At 40.4% G+C, this 25,465-nt stretch overlaps 1 protein-coding gene across 1 annotated transcript in view; it reads left to right on the plus strand.

Moving 5' to 3' along the window:
• Nucleotides 1-25,465, plus strand: part of PACRG (parkin coregulated) — a 537,929-nt gene that overhangs the window by 333,749 nt on the left and 178,715 nt on the right. Inside the window, exons 3-4 of the mRNA XM_044292455.1 lie at nucleotides 6,058-6,229; nucleotides 24,507-24,656. Coding sequence (XP_044148390.1) covers nucleotides 6,058-6,229; nucleotides 24,507-24,656 — 322 coding nt within the window. The remainder of the gene's footprint in view (nucleotides 1-6,057; nucleotides 6,230-24,506; nucleotides 24,657-25,465) is intronic.

A 25,465-nucleotide genomic window follows, 5' to 3' on the forward strand; every position in this document is an offset into this window, starting at 1 on the left:
CTTTTACTCCAGTCTTTTCCTTTATTCATACATGAATGTGTGACTGACACCTTGTAAGCTGCAGAAGTGATTTCTGACGGATTCTACATAGAGGAAACCATCTGACTGGTGCCGAGATAAGAGTCTGTTATTTACCTTGTACAGACAGTTCCTGAGTGCATTCCACATTTATCAGCCTTGTCTACTGGACACTTTAATTAGTATGGATCTGGCATGTGCCGCTGCTTCCTATCACTGCTCTCTATTTAACCATCCATTAAATTAGGGATGTTTCTGTTTTAATATTCCCTCAATCAGCAAAGCAAATAAACACCCTATTGTTACCAGGCAATTGCATGTTGTAACGCTGTTCCTATGTGTTTGCTGTAGTATGGCAGTTCTTTATAATATCTAACCAAAAATAGACATTCAGGAAATTTTAGATGTCCACTTTTTTAAAGGAATAGTGTGTTTTGATTAGGATACAATACAAAACAATTTTAGTTCTTGCTAGGTGATTCCTGGTAGATCTGACAATGGGACCAGGCAAGGCTAAATTTGTACCACATTTATACAGTACACTAAGTAAATCAACCAATGCAAACTCACAAGAACCCCTAGACTTTAATAGGAAAGCATAAGGTACAAGGTTGTCTTAGTGGCACAGGTTTGGCCAAGATATGTTAATAAATACCAAATAGCCATGTGGTAGGTCGTTGAGATAAAGTTTTATTAAGCACCAGCGATCAGCAGAATGTTGGGAAGTAGTGATACCTTCCCCATAATCTGCTCCTCTGTCGTCCCGTGTAAAGGGACCTTTAGTCATCAGCTTTTCTTCACGACAATCTGTTGCTCGCTAGTGGAGGAGACCTCTGTATTTACATGCACCGATCTCCTCCAGAGTATGGTGAGGAGCGATCACTAATGCTATGGCTCTTCCAATACGGACTCATTGTTTGTTAACATTTGATCATGTTTACACAGCACGATCTGCTTCCATCAGATGACAATTTTTGTGTGACCACAAATGATCAGATTACCCGATGAACGAGTGTTTCGCTTGGTTATCGGGTAATCAGCGGTACATTTACACTGCCAGATAATCGCTAACTAGTGATTATCTTTAGGATTCTCAGCCTGTTTAAAGGGTCCTTTACTCCTGGTAAGCCCCCCTTTAACTGAACCGAACTCATAGCATCATAGGGATTTTTGATGCTGAGAGTTAGGGTCAGTTAAACCCGCAGTTGCTGCATGACATATGCGAGTAATATGGATATGAAGTGGCAGGAATACGTCTGTGTGAGTAGCCCTTATCCACGGGAATACATGTCTGCAGGGGACACAATGGCATGATTTTACTTAACATCCTATTTGAGTGTAATCACAGGTAATGTTGGAATACAGCTAAATATGTTTATAATGTTTTTTCATTATAGTGGAATAAAAATCCCATATAGGTGATCATTTGCTTTTAGTGCTTAGTAGATTATTGTTCTACCAGCGCCTAGTATGGGTAACCACCATTTCTTGTTACAGATCATATATTTCCTTACCATAAACCTCTATTATTTTCTCCCTCTAAGGATTCTTAATTAGTAAAAAAGAAATCTACACTGAAACAATATAAACCATGACCATTCTGTCTATCCATTACTGAACAAAACAGGCCTGCTAGCAAAAAATAAAATGCAATGCTCTGCTGAATAGATTTCTTTTCAGAAGAGTGTTTAATTAACATAAGCCATCAAATGATATCACTAACCGCCTACAACTCAAGTGGTGGTTGAGTAAAAGCCTTTCTGGGAACAGCCAACATCTATTTAAAGGTGTAAAACCGTCATATAACACTATTATACTGTGTCTGTGCAAATTCAATGAATATCTAGTTTCGTGTGCAATGAAATATTGTGTCGTATACCCTTAAAATCACATGTTATGCAGGATGAAAAATACATTTTGCCGGCCCATTTTCAAATATACCATACTTTGGGGGTAATTCATTAAAACCGGTGTTTTAGACCCTGTGCTGGCGGTGGATGAGGATGCGGCAGATCATTAGCTTAGTGTTGTGAAGTACCTTGTCCTCCTGTGGGATTAGGACAGGTTCTGTGTGTACTAATAGACCAAACAAGCCATTATAACTAATGAAAGGCATTTGGTAATGTATTTATAATAAAGTAAAATTTACGTATTTTCATTTTCTTAATTCCTGGAAAAAAACTTTTATATAAGTGCATATACAATGGCCAAATGGCTAGTAAAATCCTGACTTGGGCATGTTAAGGATATGTCCACGTGGACTAAATACATGTCAGTGGAATCTGCTGCTAAAGTCTGGGGTTAGCCGTGGTTTTCCAGTCTACATGCTGTGGATCTGCCTGAGGATTTAGGCAGAGGGGCTGACCACATATAAACACACACGCCATGTGCATGTACATTCTTCTTCCAGCAACCCGTTTTTCAAATCCCATTTATATGAATGATCAGTTATGTTAGGATTTTTTATTTTTTTTGCCTATTTCGGCATGGATAATGCTTTGAAATCTAAAGCAATAATACACTGTGTGAACATACTTTAGCAGTTCGGCTTTGAATTGGTTCATTTTCAGCTGTAAAGCAGGAGAAATTTTGTTGCAAATGTCTGCACCTTAGATATTATACACCACAAGAAAATTAGAAGATGGGCAGCGCTAAACTGATGAGATTGCTATTGTACGGTATGTCTTATTATGAGGGGAATTCATTCCCCACAAATGAGATAAACGTTAGAAACTGTATATACGGGGAAGCAAATCACATAAGAAAAACATGGCTTTGATTTCATTTAAAGGACAGAAATGTTTTGCCCTTTGCTATGGATTATGCTCTCATCTATCCCTTCCTCCCTCCAGCACAAAAGTAGTTAATTAAATGAGCTGCTTATATAACCTTGAAAGGTCACGTTATAGGAATACTTATTACAGAAATTGAAATAGCTGAGAAGTAAGACCTTGAAACAGAGCCAAATGATCAATTTCTTAATTGAAAAAGTCCTATATAAAGTGAGTAATTCAGGCTAAAATGAACGGAGTTGAGAGGGTGAAGTCACACTTAGCATCTTATATTGAATTGGCAGTAAACGAGTCGCTCTGTGCCCGTCCTTTCCAATAAATAGTGAACACATTCCTTTTGTACTTGTAGGGCTGCTTTCTCCTGTGGTTTATCGGCAGCACGTGCATATACTGTATACATAGGAAATAGTATAGTATATGATATTTGTATGCAATGACCATTGGTGATGACAGGTTTTTGTACAATAAAGCTGGTCATACACAGCAGATAAATGTTGGCTGAACTGGGATTAGACAACCATCTTATAGATATGACTCTCCTCACTTTTCCAGATGTTGCAGGACATAAGGATCAGGCAGTTGAATACCAACTCCATCTCAGGGAGATAAGTCCCTGCCAGACGTGTCTGGAAGTGGCTTTCTGTTCTCATCCTGCTCAGTACACCTGTATGCTCAGTCAACAGTCAGTCCCCGACTTTTCTAACCTTGCGCTATCATCAAAAGCGCCAAGGCACGAAGTGATGAGTATTTAAGAACATATGTAATAGCATAGCCGGATGTAAATGCACAGCACACATCAGCTGTAGTCATGCGTGCTGCACTGGTTATTGATACTGTATCGCCATGTGTGCAGTCATAATGGTGGACTTGCGTTTAAAAGAGGGCATGTACCATATTTTGGGCTTTACAAGATGCACCTGATGAGATGCACCTAGGTTTTAGAGGAGGAAAAAAATAAATTAAAAATCTTTTATCAGACGTCAGATAAGACCCAATCTTTACCAGACCCCCAAATTAGCCCCCAAATCTTTACCAGACTTCAGATCAGACCCTCATATCAGACCTACATGTCAGATCCCCTTATCAGACCCTCATTAGACCTCAGATCAGACCCCCATCAGAGATGAAAATAAATAAACTAACCTCTCCTGCTCCACCACCACTCTGCAGGTCTGGTGGTGTCTCCTGCATTCACCGCTCTTCTCTTGAGCTGGGCTGCACTGTTCTGACATCACATAGTGTCAGATCATAGCGCATGTACTACCTTCTGACGCTGTACGCAGGCAGTGCAGCTCAGCGTGGGCCCAGTGGAAGACCAGGGAGTGGTGAGTACAGGCAGTGCTGCACTCCCCACTCCCAGCACCCTCTGCATTCTAGTCAGCCATAATAGAAGTGCTCTTTAGTGTTCGTTTTATAAGATGCACTGCCATTTTCCCCTCACTTTTAGGGAAAAAATATGCTTATAAAGCAAAAAATACAGTTCTTGGCTGGTATGGAAAGTTGTGGTGGGCCCAAATTATACTTGGCCAACAATGAACAGTGATTTTCTGTTTTGTTACCATATACAATCACTAGGTTAAGGTGAGTTGTCAGCATGTCACTTTATCTCTGTTAACTCTAACGACACAGATAATTTCTACCCCTTTCTACCCCTTCTTATCGGTAGGGGTAGCGGGAGTCGGACCCCCACCAGTTTGATATAGATGGACTATCCAGAGGATAGGTTAGTATTAAACCACTGCACAGTCCATCAATCACCAATATTAAAATTTAATTTGAGAAACCCTTTATTTGAGTGATCTCATAATGGACAATTGCATAAGGTCTAGTTAACTGGCCACTACCCTAGTAAACCATGACCTGGATGAAAGAAAAGCTTTCTAGACATATGGCACTAAGTCTACTGACACACAGAGTGTATGCTATTTTACAAGAAAAGAGCCAGAGTAACTCGTACCAATACCTTTCTAACAAATATATTAATGGGTCTGATTCTATTTATTACATTTCACTATTTAATTGAGATAAAGAAAAGCCATTTCAAGTAGAGCTACAATTACATATATGATGTGTGGGCCTGATTGCCATACCAATGCTATGAATACACCAATTTACCAGAAGTACATTTCAGATATTTTTTTGGCAGAAATGATTTTTTTTCCAGATCATAAAACAGGTTCTGCGCCCTTACAGTAAACTATTAACATATGGCTAATTAAAACAAACATTATTCATTATTTCTGTTTGTGGTGTCCTACAAATAATGTGCTAGTGGCAAAATACGCAATGCAGAAACGACCATGGGAAGAAACAAGAACTATGCTTTTACAGCCACGACTATAAGATAGGTTTTATTGTTTCAGTTAATACCCCGTATGACGAGCCTCTGATTGTATCTACACTTACATTTCTTTGTCATGTACGGATGCATGTATGCACGGGCTCTATAGTGAGTCCAGTTATGGTTGTACCATTTTGAAATTAAACATCTGTTTAGTATAATGAGCACATTGGGCACCATGATGGCAAAGCGTTTGTAATCGTATGTAATCTACAAAATGTGATTGTACTATTTAGGCCTCATGCACACAGCAGATATTGTCATTCACATGTACAGTATTTCATGTATGGGGGCCATGTTGGCCTTGTTCACACATCCCTGACAACATCTTTGAAAAAGTAGTGTGTCATCTGTGATAATCTCCTTGAACAGTCCATTTTATGGTCCTTGTGTCTGTTCTTGGCCCTCCATATGTTTCCATATGTACACCTAGGCGGAAAATGGTATTTCTCAAGCATCTCCTGGCAGTGATCCATAAAATATGGATCGGCCATGAATGTCATTAGTGTTCTGTCTGTGGTCTTCATAGACTCATAGGGGGTTATTTAATAACAGAAATATGTCTATATTGGCGTATTTCTTGCACAAATTGACTTTTCCTCGCTTACGCCAGGTCTAAAAAAAGTGTGTGTGGGATAGAAAATGGTCTAAATCTACGCCAACCAGGATGCTGATGTAGATTGAGAAGCAGCGGTGGATCTAACAAAGTTACGTAGAGGCTGGCGTCTCAACATGAATTAATCCTCCTCTGACTTGCAAAAATGCGGCTAGAAACTACGGTCGTGTGCATGAGGCCTTAAGAGGAGGAAACTCTTTTGTTAAGCTACTGTTTTCTCCATCTGCTCTGTTGAATGTTAGTCATGTCATTTACATTTTATACTTTTGATTTATCTTTACTTGCTTTAGGTGGAGATTGAGAAATTGGATTATCATCACTACCTGCCTCTGTTCTTTGATGGGCTTTGTGAAATGGCACATCCCTACGAGTTTTTTGCACGCCAAGGGGTCCATGACATGCTAGAACATGGAGGACCGAAGATTCTTCCTGTCATTCCACAGCTCATTATACCCATAAAAAGTGAGTATAGATATTGTGTCATTTTCTAATTTTATTCAGTACCTGAAATATAGTTACTCTGCTATGACTAAAAGTCATGAACATTAGTAGACACAGGAGATTACCATAATCTTAAAAAAAAAAAATTCTACTTTACTGTAAGAAGACTGCAGGATCTTTGTGAACCTTCTGCTTCTCTTTGGTTAATGAAATGCTACGTTTTTGATGGCCATCACTGTGGTGTGATGACATTGTTGGCACTGAATGTCCTGGATATTTCTTCAAACCTTCAGTTTTGAGCATTGTATCTATGGAACTATCCTTTATAAAGATTTGACTGTGCAATGATATTGTGTTATATCTCGTGTTTCTAAATGCAGCCACAATTATTAACAACTTCTCATTTTATTGCAATTGGTAATGTAATGGATTTCCCTAGGTCTCCATTAAGTCATAAACCTGGGAGTGATACGAGGCTTTCTAAATGATCAGAAATGGAGTTGAGCTCTTCTTACTAAAGGATTTATTAAAAAACATAAAACTTCAATTTAAAACAGGAAAACAAAATTAGACTCTATAAAAGGGTGCTGATCTTACAGAAAATGCACCTGGCATTAAAGGATCTGCACTTACAGTATATACTGTCTGCACACTCAGAAGATGGCTCATGCCTCTGGAGGATTAAGTTGAATGTTAAATTCAATTAAATTTGGATAAAAAAGTAGGTCTGGGGTTTGCCTAATGAAACCATAGCTTGAGTAATCCCTATACATTTGTGTTAGTTTGTATGCACTATGTGGCATGTGTTTTTCCAGGATCTACTTGTATTAAAAATGATAGAAAATCTCTACTAGATTTTCTGTAAAGGTATTTCAGCACACACTGCGTGCGCCTTGTGTAGTATAGGTCCACCCTATTATAGCATATGCATTTCCTAAGGCGGAAGGTATTTTAGGACTTCATGCCCAAAGAAAAATTTCACCTTTTGTATTGCAGGACAACAGGTCTTTCTTATTATGTAAAATTGACAATGATACCACTTAATATTTTGGTCTTATTTAGGGAAAATGGTTGGTCAGAAGCAAAAAAGCAAGATTATAATTTTTTCATATTATATTTTAAGTCAAGGAATAATATTTACCCATAAAATGAATCCTCTAGCTCTGTCGTGAAGATCTAGACCAAATATGTGTATATTGTTTAACCTATGACACAAACCTTAGACACCCTTAAAGAGGACCTGTCACCTCTCCTGCAATGTCTTTTTCAGTAACTACTTGCATTCCTCATGCAATCACATTTCGCAAGCAGGTATTGTTAAGACTCAATGTTGTGCCATTCCTCTATTAATCCTACCAGATGGTTATGAATAAAGGTCCAAACTAGGTGTTACCAGTTGAGGATGTGTCCCTGCACAGTCTACCACTATGCAGTAAGTGCTGCTGGTGGCAGACTGTGCAGGGACATGCCCCTAACTGCTAGCACCCAATTGAACTATTGCAGACATTCACATCTAGAGGGAGTAATGAAGGAACAGAATAACAGAGTGATGGCGGCCATTTACACTAATCTAAAGTTGTTGAAAATGGACGATTTCAATAAAAATGAATGATCGTCAGTTGAAATTTAGCAACCCATGATCATTCAAAGAAAGATAGCTCACAAATGATATATCTTTCTTTGAAAGAACATTCCCAGAAAGATCTTTTGTCCATCGCCCGGTTTTATTGAACATGTACGGCCAGTTTAACAACTGTAAAGCAGGGCACGCTCATTCAATAGCTGATGGCCAAATGATCGTTCTGCCGGCAACTATCTTGTCCGACTCTCTACCAGATTCCCCATACACATACACGTTCTGCCAAGTCTGTATGTTAGAATACTTTCACACTAGCGTTTTTCTTTTGCAGCACAGTTCCATCAAAAGGGCTCAATGCTGGAAAATAACTGATCAGTTTTATCCCCATGCATTCTGAATGGAGAGTAATCCGTTCAGGATACATCAGGATGTCTTCAGTTCAGTCATTTTGACTGATCAGGCAAAAGAGAAAACCGCAGCATGCTACAGTTTTATCTCCGGCCAAAAAAACTGAAGACTTGCCTCAATTCCGGATTTTTCCATAGAAATGTATTAGTGCCGGATCCGGCATTTAAAATACCGAATTGCTTGCCAGATCACTCTGCCGCAAGTGTGAAAGTAGCCTTATGGGGAGAGGGGAGAAAGCTGCTGCCAGACATTTCTGGTGGTGGCTTATATCCCCAGAGAACAAAAATATTAATTTTACCGATCCTTGTCTCTCCCGAAATCATGTGTCGGGGTAGAGTTGGGAGCTCCCCATACACATTAGTTTGGGTTTGGCCGACAAAAGTATAAAGTGTATGGCCACCAGCTTCACTACCTACATGGACTAAATGTGCATATCTGTGTTTGCAAACACATCATTCACCAGATGGTCGTTTGTTCAGCTGCTGTTTGGCCATCAACCAGCTTCTGTCTCGTGTGTACGGCCACTTCAAGGGAATGCAAGTAGTTACTAATACTGACATGTAGCCTCTGACGGGAGATGGAATCATCCGTAAATGCGTAGAAGTAGATATGGTCTGGGTAGTACAGACAGATATTAGTGGCAAGGGGTAATTATTGCAGTGAATGATAGGAAATTGAATGTATTAAAGATGACCCATCATCTCTCTACACATGGCTGTTTTGGTAACTACTTGCATCCCCCATGTAATAACACACCTGAAGTATCCATTCTTATCGATCTATGTTTTGCCATTCCTTTGCTATTTTTACTAGAAGTTTATGAATGGAATGTCAGCAGCTTGCAGTAAAGGTACAGATGGATATTATCAGTTGGCGGTGTGTCCCTGTGCAGTCTGACACTGGCAGGGCTGATTGGACAGAGTCAGAACACCCGCCACTGGTAACACCCAGCAGTACCTTTACTGCTGGCAATTTATTTGTAAACTTCTAGCAGGAATAATACAAGAATGGCATAACATGGACTCATTAGAAGAAATGATCCAGAATTAGTATTACATGGGGAATGCCAATAATAACTAAAACTGACTCAGGACCTGAGGAGAGGTGACAGGTCCTCTTTGATGTCTGAGTAACTGATATCCATGCTAAATGCCTTCATACCACACATGTTGGCATGTAGGTTTAACATGGTGTACGCTTTTTAAGGGTGGTTAAATTTTTTTATCTTCATTTATTTTTTGGAAGTATTCATTTTATGTTTTTTTTATTTGCTTTACATTTTACTGTATTTACTTTATACTTTACTGTTTTTTACTTTAGGGACAGACACAGGAAACACATTATCTATATGTTTTCTGCTGTCCTTACATACAGATATGGATACTTTACTATTACTAGAAATCTGTATAGACAGGTGTGCAGATGAGGGGCAGATCGTCCTCTTTACAGGCCTTCTCTTATTGCTCAGAAAATCCCAGTTATGTTGCAAACTCCTAAGTTCAGAAGTGGTAGTTTTTGCATTTGTGAACTTAGCGCTCAATATTAGCGCAGTATTAAAAAACTTTTAGCAGCGGGGAACTGATTAGTTTAGTTAATTGACACAGTATCAGGACAGTGCCAAAGTGTCCAGTACTATGAATGCAACAACCTGTTAATTTATAAAGGATAGGTGAGAAGGGGTTAACTTTAGAGCATTTATTAATCGGTTCTAATGATAAATTATTGGTGCATGATACATACCGCTAAATACAAGATACTATTGACATCGTTCACATGAGAAGGCATTCCAATGAGAGGGCTCTGCTTAGGAGAGAAGTCCATCAACATCAGTAGATAATATATGCAAAAAGAGACAAGTAGAAGTAATTGTAATGTAGAATCAATTCATTAGTAGTGGTGCAGGAAACACAGAAACAGTAACAAGTAAGTAATGCTGGGTCTTAAGGGAAAGAATGGAAATGCAGAGCTTGTAATTGATTCTGTTCTGTAAAGCAGAGACCCCTTCAAAGATGAGGATCATTCTTAAAGGGGTTATCCCATCTTTTGATGTCTGCTTAATTGTGTAGTTTTTGACACAACTGAACCTGCTATCAGTCATAAGAAATCTAAACACCCCCTGACTGGGCAGTTTAGCGAATGATGAGCCACGGCATGGAAAAGAGAAGGTGGGATAACCCCTTTAAGGTCTCAAGCTGGGCTCAGAATAAAATGACCTGTTTATTAGTCCAGGTTAGATATATCTCGACAGCGTTGCATAATAAGGTGGCAGGCATATGACATAATTTTCTTGATGTTTTTATTGATTGTACAAAACTTGAAATTCGTGCATTTTATGCACACATGGGGTCATTTTTCAAACTGGTGTAAAGTAGAACTGGCTTAGTTGCCCATAGCAACCAGATTCCACCTTTCATTTTTGACAACTCCTTGGGAAAATGAAAGGTGGAATCTGATTGGTTTCTATGGGTAACTAAGCCAGTTCTACTTTACACTAGTTTGATAAATGACCCCAACAGTCTTTGGGATTGTGTTTTTTTTTTTTTTCAGACTTTTTCTAAGGGTTTCACCACATGGTCAGATTTGTACATGCAGTTTTGGAAGCCAAAACCAGGAATGAGTTCAAAAAAGAGAAGTCATATCTGTCCTTTATACGTACTTTCCTTTTATGATTCCTGATTTTTGCTTCCATATCTGCATCAGGAATCCTAAGCACGTGGTCGCACCCTGATAGAGAAGTAAATGGTAAAATGTATGAAAACATGCCACATCCACAACATTGCTGCAATTTGAAAAAATAAAGCCACACCAAAAAAATTTATGTTGGTAGGCAATGTTCCCTCTAAGTCTTTTGAGCAGTTCAGTGGCTTGGTGATGCATTGTGACAGGTGGACAGTCTGTTAATAAGGATACATTCCCATGTAGCAACCATGTGGGAAACCTACAATACTGTACAACCATCATTTAAAGGGGTAAATCCATCTTTCACCTTTCTGTGGCTATACCATGAATGTCCTGTAGATGTGTACTCTATCTCAAGAAGAAAGTTTGATATACCTACTTCAGTGTATGGAGAGGTGATTCCACACGTGTGTCTCTCTCCATTTACTTCTGTAGATGAATGGAACCCGTGGTGGGACCTGCATTTATCGGACTCCTGTGGATATGCCATAAAAGTCTAACCAGCTGTCCTATATAACACGACAGATAACACAGTGATAACTCTCTGAGTACAGGAAATGTAGTAGATGTTACCTGCAGTCCTATGTAACTCCACAGATAACAGTGATAACTCCTTAAATACAGATAATGTAGTAGATGCGACCTGAAGTCCCATATAATACCACATATAACACAGTGATAACTCTCTGAGTACATATAATGTGGTAGATGTACATGCAGTCCTATGTAACACCACAGATAGCACAGGGATAACTCTGAGTACAGTTAATGTAGTATTTAGATAGTCATACCTCTCACCTTTTAAAAAGCCCAAGGAGGGACATTATCAGCAGTTATGCATGCCACTGCAATTTCTTTTAACGTTAAGTGGGCCTCTAACTCTGCTTAATGTTTATCTATACACTCTCCAATCCCACCCCATCCTCTCCACACAGTAGTTATTTTTCCTTGTTTTCTCCACACAGGATAATGCCCCCTTAGTGCCCCCTTCATAGTAGTTCAGATACATTGTTTTTTTTAGACGGTTTAACCCCTTAGGGACACAGCCTTATTTCACCTTAAGGACCAGGCCATTTTTTGCAAATCTGACCAGTGTCACTTTAAGTGCTGAAAACGTTAAAACGCTTCGACTTACCCAGGCCGTTCTGAGAATGTTTTTTCGTCACATATTGTACTTCATGACACTGCTAAAATTGGGTCCAAAAAGTAAATTTTTTTGCACCCTTTAGGTGTTGCAAAAGAGTTATTGGCAAATGGGGATGAAATTTGAGAATTTAATTTTTTTGCCCAATTTTCTTTTAACCCATTTTTTCCACTAACAAAGCAAGGGTTAACAGCCAAACAAGACTGTATCTTTATTGCCCTGACTCTGCCGTTTACAGAAACACCCCATATGTGGTCGTACACTACTGTACGGCCACACGGCGGGGCGTAGAGGGAACGGAGCGCCGTGTGGTTTTTGGAGGGCTGATTTTTATGGACCGTTTTTTTTTACACCATGTCCTGTTTCAACCCCCCTGATGCACCCCTGGAGTAGAAACTCCCTAAAAATGACCCCATTTTGGAAACTACGAGATATGGTGGCATTTTTTTGGGGACTATTTTTAGGGTACATATGATTTTTGGTTGCTCTATATTACATTTTTGTGAGGCAAGGTTAACAAAAAATGAAATTCTGAAATTTCATCTCCATTTGCCATTAACTGTTGAGGAACACCTAAAGGGTTAATAAAGTTTGTATAATCAGTTTTGAATACCTTTAGGGGTGTATTTTTTTTAGGAGTTTTTACTCTAGGGGGCATCAGGGGGGCTTCAAAAGGGGCATGGTGTCAATAAAAAAGGCCATCAAAATCGGCCTTCCAGAAACCATGTTGGTCCTTTCCTTTTGCGACCTCCCTTTTACTGATACAGCAGTTTACGACCACAAATGTGGCATTTCTGTAAACTGCAGTATCAGGGTAATAAATATTAACTTTTGTTTGGTTGTTAACCCTTGTTTTGTTACCGGAAAAAACGGATTGAAATGGAAAAGAACCAAAAATAGCCGTTTTGGCACAGTTTTTAGTTTTTTTTTTGACCGTGTTATCTGGGGGGTTAGGTCATGGGATATTTTTATAAAGGAGATTCTTACGGACGCGGCGATACCTAATAAGTCTTTTTTTTTTTTTTTTACAATTATTTCGGTTTTAGACTACAGGTCCTTCTAAAAAAATTAGCATATTGTGATAAAGTTCATTATTTTCTGTAATGTACTGATAAACATTAGACTTTCATATATTTTAGATTCATTACACACCAACTGAAGTAGTTCAAGCCTTTTATTGTTTTAATATTGATGATTTTGGCATACAGCTCATGAAAACCCCAAATTCCTATCTCAAAAAATTTGCATATCATGAAAAGGTTCTCTAAACTAGCTATTAACCTAATCATCTGAATCAACTAATTAACTCTAAACACCTGCAAAAGATTCCTGAGGCTTTTAAAAACTCCCAGCCTGGTTCATTACTCGAAACCTTAATCATGGGTAAGACTGCCGACCTTACTGCTGTCCAGAAGGCCATCATTGACACCCTCAAGCAAGAGGGTAAGACACAGAAATAAATTTCTGAAGGAATAGGCTGTTCCCAGAGTGCTGTATCAAGGCACCTCAGTGGGAAGAGGTGACCGGACCCTGAGGAGATTGTGGAGAAGGACCGATTCCAGACCTTGGGGGACCTGCGGAAGCAGTGGACTGAGTCTGGAGTAGAAACATCCAGAGCCGCCGTGTACAGGCGTGTGCAGGAAATGGGCTACAGGTGCCGCATTCCCCAGGTCAAGCCACTTTTGAACCAGAAACAGCGGCAGAAGCGCCTGACCTGGGCTACAGAGAAGCAGCACTGGACTGTTGCATGTCATTCGGAAATCAAGGTGCCAGAGTCTGGAGGAAGACTGGGGAGAGGGAAATGCCAAAATGCCTGAAGTCCAGTGTCAAGTACCCACAGTCAGTGATGGTCTGGGGTGCCATGTCAGCTGCTGGTGTTGGTCCACTGTGTTTTATCAAGGGCAGGGTCAATGCAGCTAGCTATCAGGAGATTTTGGAGCACTTCATGCTTCCATCTGCTGAAAAGCTTTATATGGAGATGAAGATTTCATTTTTCAGCACGACCTGGCACCTGCTCACAGTGCCAAAACCACTGGTAAATGGTTTACTGACCATGGTATTACTGTGCTCAATTGGCCTGCCAACTCTCCTGACCTGAACCCCATAGAGAATCTGTGGGATATTGGGAAGAGAAAGTTGAGAGACGCAAGACCCAACACTCTGGATGAGCTTAAGGGTGCTATCGAAGCATCCTGGGCCTCCATAACACCTCAGCAGTGCCACAGGCTGATTGCCTCCATGCCACGCCGCATTGAAGCAGTCATTTCTGCAAAAGGATTCCCAACCAAGTATTGAGTGCAGAACTGAACATAATTATTTGAAGGTTGACTTTTTTTGTATTAAAAACACTTTTCTTTTATTGGTCGGATGAAATATGCTAATTTTTTTAGATAGGAAATTTGGGTTTTCATGAGCTGTATGCCAAAATCATCAATATTAAAACAGTAAAAGGCTTGAACTACTTCAGTTGGTGTGTAATGAATCTAAAATATATGAAAGTCTAATGTTTATCAGTACATTACAGAAAATAATGAACTTTATCACAATATGCTAATTTTTTGAGAAGGACCTGTATATTATCCTTTTTGATACAAAACTTTTTTTTGTATCTCTAAAGTCTAAGTGTCATTATTATTTTTTTTTTATCCGATTATCTTATGTGGGGGCTAATTTTTTGTGGGATGAGCGGACAGTTTTATTGGCACTATTTTGGGGGCTATATGACTTTTTGATCGCTTGCTATAAAAAAAAAATTGTTATGTAAGGTGACAAAAAAATATTTTTTTGCACCTTTTTTTTGGACCGTGTTAATCTGGGGGGGTTGGGTCATGGGGTATTTTTATAGAGGATATTCTTACGGACGCGGCGATACCTAATAAGTCTACAATTATTTCGGTTTTAGACTATATTATCCTTTTCGATACAAAACATTTTTTTTTGTATCTCTAAAGTCTAAGAGTCATTTTTATTTTTTTATCCGATTATCTTATGTGGGGGCTCATTTTTTGTGGGATGAGAGGATGGTTTTATTGGCACTATTTTGGGGGGCTATATGACTTTTTGATCGCTTGCTATTATTTGTACATGTAAGGTCCACCTTTTTTTTTTGGGACCGTGTTCATCTGGGGGGTTAGGTCATGGGGTATTTTTATAGAGGAGATTCTTACCGACGCTGAGATACCTAATTTGTATACTTTTAATAAATTATTTTCGTTTTTTTGGGTGTCTCAAGTCTGAGAACCAGGTTTTTTTATCCGATGTCAATGCTAAATTGGGATATAAATTTTGTACTCCATGGAAGTGTGGTACTCCCTGAAGCAACCAATAATGCAGAGGCCCGGATGATCGGGGCATGCGTCACATTGAGTAGTGGTGTCCTTCTGTATCCCCCTCCTGTGACACACTCTGCACCTTTTTTGGGTTCGTCCCTTCTTTCCAGTACAGGGGACCGCACCTGGAAAGTGTTGGCCATGGACGATCCGGGCGCCTACAGTTCCTGAGGTACTCCGGCCTGCTCTTTCCCGGTCTGAAAAGATCAGGGCCTTGAGGACTGCCTCATAGAACTGAAGGAATGTCCCTGTGTTGCCAGCACTCCGGGACAGCACAAAACAGTTGTACATGGCAACTTGCACCAAGTAGACCGCAACTTTTTTGTACCATGCCCGGGTTTTGCGCATGGCATTATATGGCTTGAGGACTTGATCAGAGAGATCAACTCCTCCCATATACCGATTGTAGTTGACAATACAATCGGGCTTGAGGACTGTTGCCGCGGTACCTCGCACAGGGACAGGGGTGATGCCGTTACCATGGTTTGTGGACAGTACAAGGACATCCCTCTTGTCCTTATACCTGACCAGCAACAGGTTTCCAGTGGTAAGGGCATGGGTCTCACCCCTGGGGATAGGTACATGGAGGGGGAGGGCAGGGAGGCCGCGTTGATTTTTCCGCACGGTCCCACAAGCGGACGTGGATCTGGCGGCAAGGGACTGGAACAAGGGGATACTAGTATAAAAGTTATCCACGTAAAGGTGGTAACCCTTATCTAGCAGTGGGTACATAAGGTCCCACACAAGTTTCCCGGTAACACCCAGAATGGGGGGACATTCTGGGGGTTGAATCCAGGAATCTCGCCCCTCGTATACATGAAACTTGTAAGTGTACCCTGAGGTACTCTCACAAATTTTGTATAGCTTCACGCCATACCTCGCCCGCTTGGAGGGCACATATTGGTGGAAAATGAGTCTCCCCTTGAACGCAATGAGAGTTGACATTGACGTATAGTATACAGCACATTGAAAACATGTTTGGATGACCAGAGATGGAAATAATGGCCTAGGTATCAGGGTTGCCAAGCAGAATTTTTCTTTTTTTCTGGCCAACTTATCCCCAAATCATGGACATACAACATTTTTTATGGACACATTGGAAAACCATAATGAATGATAAAGATTGAGTAATGCAAGTCTATAGTTCAGTATACTGATCAGAACTCATTATCAGTTTTTACTGTGAGCTGTAAAATGCTGATAACTACCACCAAAATAGTACATCAGCCTCAAAAATCATGGCCGCATCTATTTTTTTTTCATGGACACAGGAAAAAAGTCACCTATTTTTATGGACTGAATGGTTGGCAACCCTGATTGCTATGTTAATCTTTCCAAAGAGATGTTAATAGGTGATATCTGAGGCTGGTGGCTGTAATAATCTTATCCTGGGCAATATGGGTAACTTTTGGTCTATTTCCTGTGTTAGTAGCCATGAAAATCAATTATATCAAAGCTCTTTGGGCGGGAGTTATCAAGACCAACATTTGCTACAGGGGTCTCGAAATGCCCTGCACCACCAGTGGATCCACTTAATTTATGATAATTAAACACATTCTCCAGCAGTTCTTGTGCCTAGATTGAACTCTACTCCAGATCATAGCTGTTGTGTCATCATTTATGCCTGAAAACCAGTGAAGGTGATAATAAATATGCCAGGGCTGAAGACCTAGCCCATGATCCACACTGTTTGAAGTAAAAAATCCTGGGTTTGTAACTTTTTTTTATACCAGAAGATTGACACATATGGAACATAAATCCCACCTTTATTTTTTTTCTCCACTGCATTTTCCAGAAGAATTTTGTTTATTTATTTATTTTTATTAAGAAGAACTCTCCTTGCCATAGTAAAGACTACTTCAACCAGAAAACATGGCTTCCTACCAAACAGATTTATTTCAGTGATGATTTAATCATTGTCGTTTAGCACCTCTTGGTTTCACTGAAATTGTAGATGTTCATGTGAATAGAAACAGTATTTTTTACATTTTTGGAAGGAAATTCATTTGTACATATTATGAAGACATTCCATCCACACAACTCAGAACTAAACTCAACTAAAAATAAACCGTACATGTTGAATATTTTAATCACCTTCATTATCATCTCCACTAAGCCTCTAGGTTCTGTCTTCTGATTTAAGATCTGAACTTGGCACTTGAAGATGACTTGTTGAATACAAGTAATGGAGTGCATTGTGAACGAGTCAGTCAGTGCAATAAATGCTAACGCTGTAAAAAAAAAAAAAAAAAAAAGAATTGTTAACTTTGCAGAATTTAGCCATTAGAAAACAGACAAGCTCTATCCGTTCCTTCACAGGTTGACTTCCTGTTGTCACAGTGTCCAAAATAAGTAACTGTGATTTCTTTATACTTTTTTCATTGAATACACTAATAACAGAGCCAATGTGAAGGAAGAATAGCCTGCCTTCTTGGGGGCTAGTGAGGTGTCAGCAGAAACTGTGGGAATAAATAACAGTCACACAAGGCGGCGTTTTAGAACATCAGGATTGCAATCCATCTTTTAGTACATTGAAGGCTTTGACTAATAAAGGCCTTTTTACAATTCCCAGCAGAGTCCAGCTTAATTCCCTACAGTGCCTCAGGGGCCTGAAATACATTGCTGTGTAGCAATGAAAAAGGAAAAAATGAAAGCGTAAAAAGCATAATCAGTGCTTTTATAACTGACCCACATGAGTAAGGGTTAAGGGCTGTGTACCAACATATGACATTTTAACCCTGGCTTAAATCCACTAAGATTTATTTAAGTCCTTTGCTACTGGGAGAAAATGGTCATTGAGCAAGAGATAGCAAAGATATACTAAATTTAAATGTGCTGGAATGTTCCAATAACAAGTACAGATCTCAGTCATAGTTCCATCCACACAATATAAGAAAAGGTGGTGCTTCATAGATCACAATTCAAACATTATCCTGAAAGCTATTCTTCTATAGCTATGTACGAAATGCATATACGTGAGGCACATTATTTTCCCTGTTCCTGTAAGATGCTGCTCCAACATTCTTTACGAAGCAATTAAAAGTAGAATAAGGGTGACCATTTACAATGCAGAACAGTTGTAGGCTCTGCATGCAGATTACCGCTAATGTCCGGGCCACAACCTCTACCTTCTGTTCTTTCAAATAACAAGCATCAGTTCACATTGGCATATAGCGGTACTGGTAATCTGCATGCGGATGGTGAGGCTGTACCACACCATTTGAGCGCACCCTTAAGGTGGCAGCCATTAAAGCTTATTTCCATTCAATGAATGCTCTTTAAACTGTCAAGTATTGATACAGTATACTGGATAACTCTATAGCTTCCAATATTTCTGCTGCATCAGTCTGTTTTCAGTATTATTCATATGCTCAAGAACCTTGCAGAAGACTTGTATTTCTTTGTTTGTTTTCAAATTTTAACCCAATTTGTAATTTGGGAAAAACTAAACAGGATCAAGAGTTCATTGACAGTTAAAGGGGTTTTCTGAGAGTTAAATACAGATGACCTATCCTCTGGATATCTGATCGTGGAGTCTAACATGCAGGACGCCGAGAATCAGCTGTTCGAGAAGGCAGCAACACTCACAGTAGCGCCTTTGGTCTTCTCGCAGTTTTCCTTAGGCCTAGTGAAGATGCGTTCATCAGTCACATGGCCTAGGCACAGCTCAGCCCCATAGAACTGAATGGGGCCGAACTGCGATAGGAAGCACAGCCGCTGTACACTTTACGGCACTGTGCTTGGTATACACAGTAAAGACCGCAGTGCTCACAGGAGCGCCAGTGCCTTCTCAAACAGCTAATCGGAGGGGGTCCATGGGGGTTGAGCCCCCACCGATCAGATACTGATGAACTATCCGGTCATCATTATTTTAAAAAGGTTTTCTAAGATTTAAAGGAACGACTTTTAGCAACATGCCCTAGTGGCTGCCAAAGGCCCTGAATTGCACACACAAGGCAAGCAGTGGATTGTGATAAAGCATACTGACTGTAATTCTGCCACCAGTATCTCCCCATTTTCTGTAGGCACGGATGCCTAAATGCTCACCTGTCCTGCCGCCCTGTGCTTCCAGCAGTCTGTGCCCATAAAGCATGGCAGTGGGAGCACTGTTAGCACTGTTTGTCTCTTACTTGCACTACACAGCCTTCTCACTTCCTGCCTGTACTTCTCCTTGCCCTTTGGGTGCATACTCTGTTTGGCTCTAAAAGGTCCAACACACGTATACTAAACAGTCCCCAGCCAATGGCTAGCCTTCATTGGGTGTTTAAGACACCTTCCCCTATGGGAGAGTGCCTGAGGTAAAAGGCTCTTAGCTTACGTAGTGCCTGCAAGGGTGTGTTAAGTGCAGTCTGATGTTTTGTGCCACCACCTCTGACCTTTGGTCTTTTTACAAGACTGAATAAGCTTTGTAACTTAAGCTTGTCTACTGACTACAATTTTGCCTGTCCCCATGGTGTTTCATACCAGTATCTCTTACCAGCCTGGATCAACTATCATGGAGCAGTGGCGGCCTGGTGGTTCCCCTGCAGCGAAGACCAGATCACTGTACAGAGGTGAAAGGGTGAAAGCTGAGTAGGCCATTTAGATAATGCCCTTTGAAGTAGCCAGATACATTCAGCAACTCAGTGGAACCACACCTGCTACCTTACCCTTAATGCTTTATGTTAAAGAGTAGATTTTATATGCTTTGTCATGCAGTTATAGAAAGATTAGTATATATTTAGGGGCACGTTTATTAAGACCGAGGTTTTAGACACCGGTCTTAATAAAGGCCCTGCGCTGGTGGTGGATCCGCTGAAGTTATGAAGAAGTGCCGGCCTCTTCGTAACTTCGGTGCAGCCAGCGCCAGTTCTAAATGTAAGACAGCTTCCGAGCTGTCTTACATTTAGACCATTTTCTACGTCTCCTGGCCCATCCCCTTCCCCGTCCACAATTTTAGAACTGGCGTGAGCGGGGCGAAGTCGCAGATAGCGTTGCAACTAACCATCTGCGCCTGATATACACCTACCATATTTTCAAGTGTATAAGACGACTTTCTAACACTAGAAATTATTTTCAAAAGTCGTCTTATATCTGATGGTATATTCTAACCCCCAGGCGTTCCCATGGTAACGGGGGCACTTGCCTGGGGGTTAGAATATAGCGCAGCGATGTATCAGCCACTCACAGCAGTATAATATCTAAAGAATATTCATTAACCAGCAGTAACTTGAACTTTAAATTAGCACTGTGATCTTTATTACCTTACAATGAAGCTTCGGTTACAGGCAGATCGGGTGGCGGTGTAACGTCACTCACTTATGTGACGCGCCTGCTCTGCCCACTTTATGAATGAAGCAGGCGGAGCAGGCGCGTCACGTGAGTGAGTGACGTTACGCTGCCGCCTGCTCTGACTGTTACCGGAGCTTTATTGTAAGGTACTAAAGATCAAACCGCTAATTTAAAGTTCAAGTTACTGCTGGTTAAGGAATAGGTCTTTAGATATTATACTGTTGTGAGCGACGGGGCCTGTTGTATTGGGGGAGATCTGTGAATGACACATATAGCATAAGATGCTATATAGTGTCATCAATAGATCCCCCATAGCAGTGTCATCCACAGATCCCCCTCCCCATAACAGTGCCATCAACTGATCCCCCTCCCCATAACAGTGCCATCCACATATTCCCTCCATAACAGTGCCATCCACAGATCCCCCATGGCAATGGATCCACCATCTTTTCACAGCCCCTAGTAGTTACTATGTGGGAAACTGGGAATGTGAAAAGAAAAAGATAGGTTACCATGGCAGCCAGGACACTACTGAAGCCCTGGCTGTCATGGTCAGTTCCCAGGACTGAAGAAGATCATCTTGGAGATAGGGAGGGCTGGGCAGGCAGGGGTAGTCTTATACGGCGAGTATAGCCCAAACCCTATATTTTAAATGGAAAAGTTGGGGGTCGCATTATACGCCCAGTAGTCTTATACGCCGGAAAATACAATTTAGGCGTATTTCAGGCTAGTAAATTACCCCCTTAGCATCCAAGATCCAAATTTATTATAGTCTAGTAGTCAATTACATGTTGATATCTGATATTAGAGGGTAAGTTAAACATCACAAAGGATTTTAGATTATTTTTTTTTTATAATTTTTTAACAAGAAAAGCTTCATTGTTAGCTGAAACCACAAAACTTGACCAGAATTACTTTCACAGCGTTGAGGGGACCGCACGGATAGAAATGAATGATGGATGTGCATGTTCTTCATTGTGCAGTTAGCTCTTTAATTATACAGTATTACCTATAATTAATTCATGACTTTGTACAATTTAAAGCAAGATGCTTAACATAATGCATCATTCATTTACTGCAGCATCTAATCTGCTGTCTCTTTTGTGTTTCTTTGTAAAACAATTTGTATTAATAAAATATCCTATGAAAATGGACATTGTGGGCATTACTGTACGGTATAGTTCTCTTGTCTCTTTCAGTGGTATAGACATGACTAATCCTATGATTGTGGATTGTAGAAGCAGTGCTTTGCCTGGTTATCTTCCTTCTGTTTATGAACAGAGAGAAGGAAAAGCAGTCGTCTGCATTGTAGAAGCTTTCAAAGGAAAATGATGCAGTTTTTTAAAGCTTCACTAAGACTCTTTTCTCATTGGCATTAATCCAGTCCAGGCCAGTCCATTAGGGGTTCTGTTAATTGTGACTGCTGTAACAGTCTGCAGTGCCATTTTTGCTGTCCAAAATATTTGATAAGTCAGTGGATTAATCTGTGCCCATCCAGGAACTGATCGACATGGTTTTATTGGCTTCTTTCTGCTGTATTTAGAAAGAGTTAGAAGATCCTGTAAAAAAAGAATGGCGCAGGTTTACTAATTGGAAAGATGGCATAAGCGTAGACCGGCTGTCTAGACCTGCACCACATTTATCACATGGGCTCAGGCTGGATGATGAATCTGGTGCACGGATGGACACTTTTCAGACAGTTTTTGTAAGCCAGATTTGCACTGCCCCCATTAGGCTCTGTCCAGTTTTGAAAGCCCCGCCTACTTTCTGCTAAGCTCCACCCTTTTGCGCATGTCATGGAAATGTGTAGAAACCCTAAATGCGCCAATTTGTGCCATTTTGCACCACTGTTAAACAGATTTTTGGTGAAGATACATTAGTAAATCTGGGCCAATGTTTTCTTAAATGAATTGTACAGATAACACAAATTTCTTAGCTGGTGTGGCTTAATGTGAACTGGGTCAAACATTAGATTGAATAATAACAATAATAAATAGTATAAAGTGCATCCATAGCCATAGTTGTAGCTCAAATGCCTTATCAATGTTCTCATTGACTAGAAGAAAATCATTACTGCAACACAGGCCGAGGTCTGGGCAGGCAGAGTTCCTGCGTATCCGAGAAACGAATCCGAGGTTTGGGTAGACAGTTGAGTATCAGAGTCAATAAACAAGCAGGAGTTCTGTACACAGGCAGACAGACAGAATGGCATACCTTCACTAGTTAACCAGACATCAAGGAACCTAAAGCTCTGTCGAGGAAATGAGGTCAGTAGCTCAGTGTTGTAGCAGAATCTGCTTAGTAATTAGAAGTGGTCGTGCAGCTGCACACAGAGCAAAGGGAGGAGGGGAGTGGTAGTGGAGGCTCAAATGAGAGTAGTAGTTGTAAAATAAATAATGTTTTAATAGAATTAGCAGGGCGGCGAAAGACATGGGCTGGTGATGTTACAATTATATAACCTATGCAGCTGTCCCAAGGCCCAGTAGATAAAGGAGTCCACTGCCACCTTATATCCTACTTCCTAGTAGTTGCACATAATGGATGGAACAGATTTATGTTCTGAGCTAGTGAGGTGGTTCTGCTAAGCAGAGCTGGGTAGCTGATGCTGAAGAATGGTGTAGCTCAGTAGGTGACATAGAAGATCTGGAGATGTAGCAGAAATGTAGATTATACAGAGTTGGTGGTCTAGCACAGCTGAAGATCCCTTGAATAACTGAGACAGGTTTAAGTGACCTGATGAAATGGGGAGAAGATACAGAGTATTGTTAGTGGTGCTTATGCTTGGATTTATCTTTATAAATATACTTGGTTTTGTGAAAAATAAAAAAATGTGTCATTAAATACGGTATATAACTCGCAGAAAACTACATGGCAATAAAAAAAATCTTAGATTATTAAATGGATTATATTTCAGGAGTATTTTAGAAATGTGACCAGTTGCATGGTCCATCTTCTAACTGTGCCCCATTTTGTACCGAAGGGGTTTTCTGGGATCAGAATATCGATCACATATCCTCAGGACAAGGCCATCACTATAATATATGTAGGGGTTTAAGATCTGTATTGCACTAGCTGAGGGTCGTCCAGATCATCGTTAACAAGCATTTGTAGGAAAAAATGCCATTGATTACCCGCTGAACAAGCAAACAGGTAATTGCATCTATTATATAGTTACAAAAATCATTTGTTTGCAGCAGATCTTACCGTCTAATGACGCTCTGCTGCTGGCAAATAATAATTCTGTATGGGGATGAGAGATGGCATTAATGATCTCTCTTTCGCATACTGTGGAGGAGATCGCTGCATGTAAATGCAGTGGTCTCCTTCACTGACTAGTAGGTGATTTTCGGGAAGGAACTATTCCTTCCTGACAATCGTCATGTAAGGGTAATACAGCCCTAACTGTGCATCCCCACTGATCAGCTGTGTGAAGAGGCCACCGCATTTGTCCAAGCACTGCTGCCGATTCATTGCTTACATTGGTCCATCTACCTGCACACCCTCTACTTAGTATGGTGGTGAAGGGTATTGCATCTTCGTCTCATACAAGTGAATGGGACATGTGTGCGGCATGCATGTAGACAAACACTGAACAGTTCACAGTGGTCACACAAGCTCAGCGGTCCCTTCAGCTGCTTGCCGGGGGTACTGGGAGTCAGACCCCACAGATATTGATGGTCTATTAATGAACCTGTAAAACTCCCTTTGAGGCTTTTTGTTTTCATAATTGACGTTGAAGTATCCCATTGACTGTTCTACAAGATATATTTCAACGTGTGAGCATCTCATATTGGTGATTAAATATATCTATTTTGCTTGCACATGGATTCACAGTAAGTATTATATGAGCAGGTACATTTGTAATATAAACATGTCATTTTGTTTTAGATGCTTTGAATATTCGTAACCGGCAAGTAATCTGCACCACCCTTAAAGTGCTCCAGCACTTGGTTGTCTCTGCTGAAATGGTTGGTGAAGCTCTTGTGCCCTACTACCGTCAGATTCTCCCAATTCTCAACATCTTCAAGAATATAAATGGTAGGTCTGAATTTAATTTCATATTTTCTGCTCCCAGAAAAGTGGGATAAAGTAAAGAAAGAACAAAAACGTCTCTCATAAGTAGTTTTTTTTTTTCAAAACCTTAAAGGGATTTTCCAGGAGTACAATATTGATGTTGCATTTGCTTTTGTAGTTTCAGCAATGGCGATGTGCACCATCTTACAAGATGTGCTGACTAACTTTGTCTATCCTTAAGATAGGTTATCAATATCTCATGGGTGGGGATCGGACTCCTGATACCCATGCTAATCAGTTGTTTGAAGAGGCTGCAGCGCTCTTGTGAGGCCGTAGCCTCCTCAGAGCATACCATGCACAACACTGTACATTGTGTAATGGCTGTGTGTGGTTTTGCAGCAGTGGCCAGTCACTTGAATGGGAATGAGCTATACATAATCGCTTGTGACCAATGAACATGATGTCACTGGCCTAGGAAGAGACTGCAGTGCTCGCGAGAGTGCCACGGCTTCTTCGAACAACCAATCGATGAGCATTGATTTCATTTTGATTATCTATCCTGAGTATAGGTCATCAATATTTTATTCACAGAAATCTTACAAATTGATTCAGTTTATTTTGGAGTAAGGCTACTTTCACACTCGTGTTTGGTGCAGATCCGTCATGGATCAGTTTGGCTCAGTTACGTCAGACGGAGCCCAAAACGCTGCAAGCAGTGTTTTGGTGTCTGCCTCCAAAGCGGATTGGAGACGGAACGGAGGCAAACTGATGCATCCTGAGCGGATCTTTTCCCATTCAGAATGCATTAGGGCCAAACTGATCCGTTTTGGACC

Source organism: Bufo gargarizans, chromosome 4 (assembly GCF_014858855.1).
Source record: "Bufo gargarizans isolate SCDJY-AF-19 chromosome 4, ASM1485885v1, whole genome shotgun sequence".
NCBI classification, from domain to species: domain Eukaryota; kingdom Metazoa; phylum Chordata; class Amphibia; order Anura; family Bufonidae; genus Bufo; species Bufo gargarizans.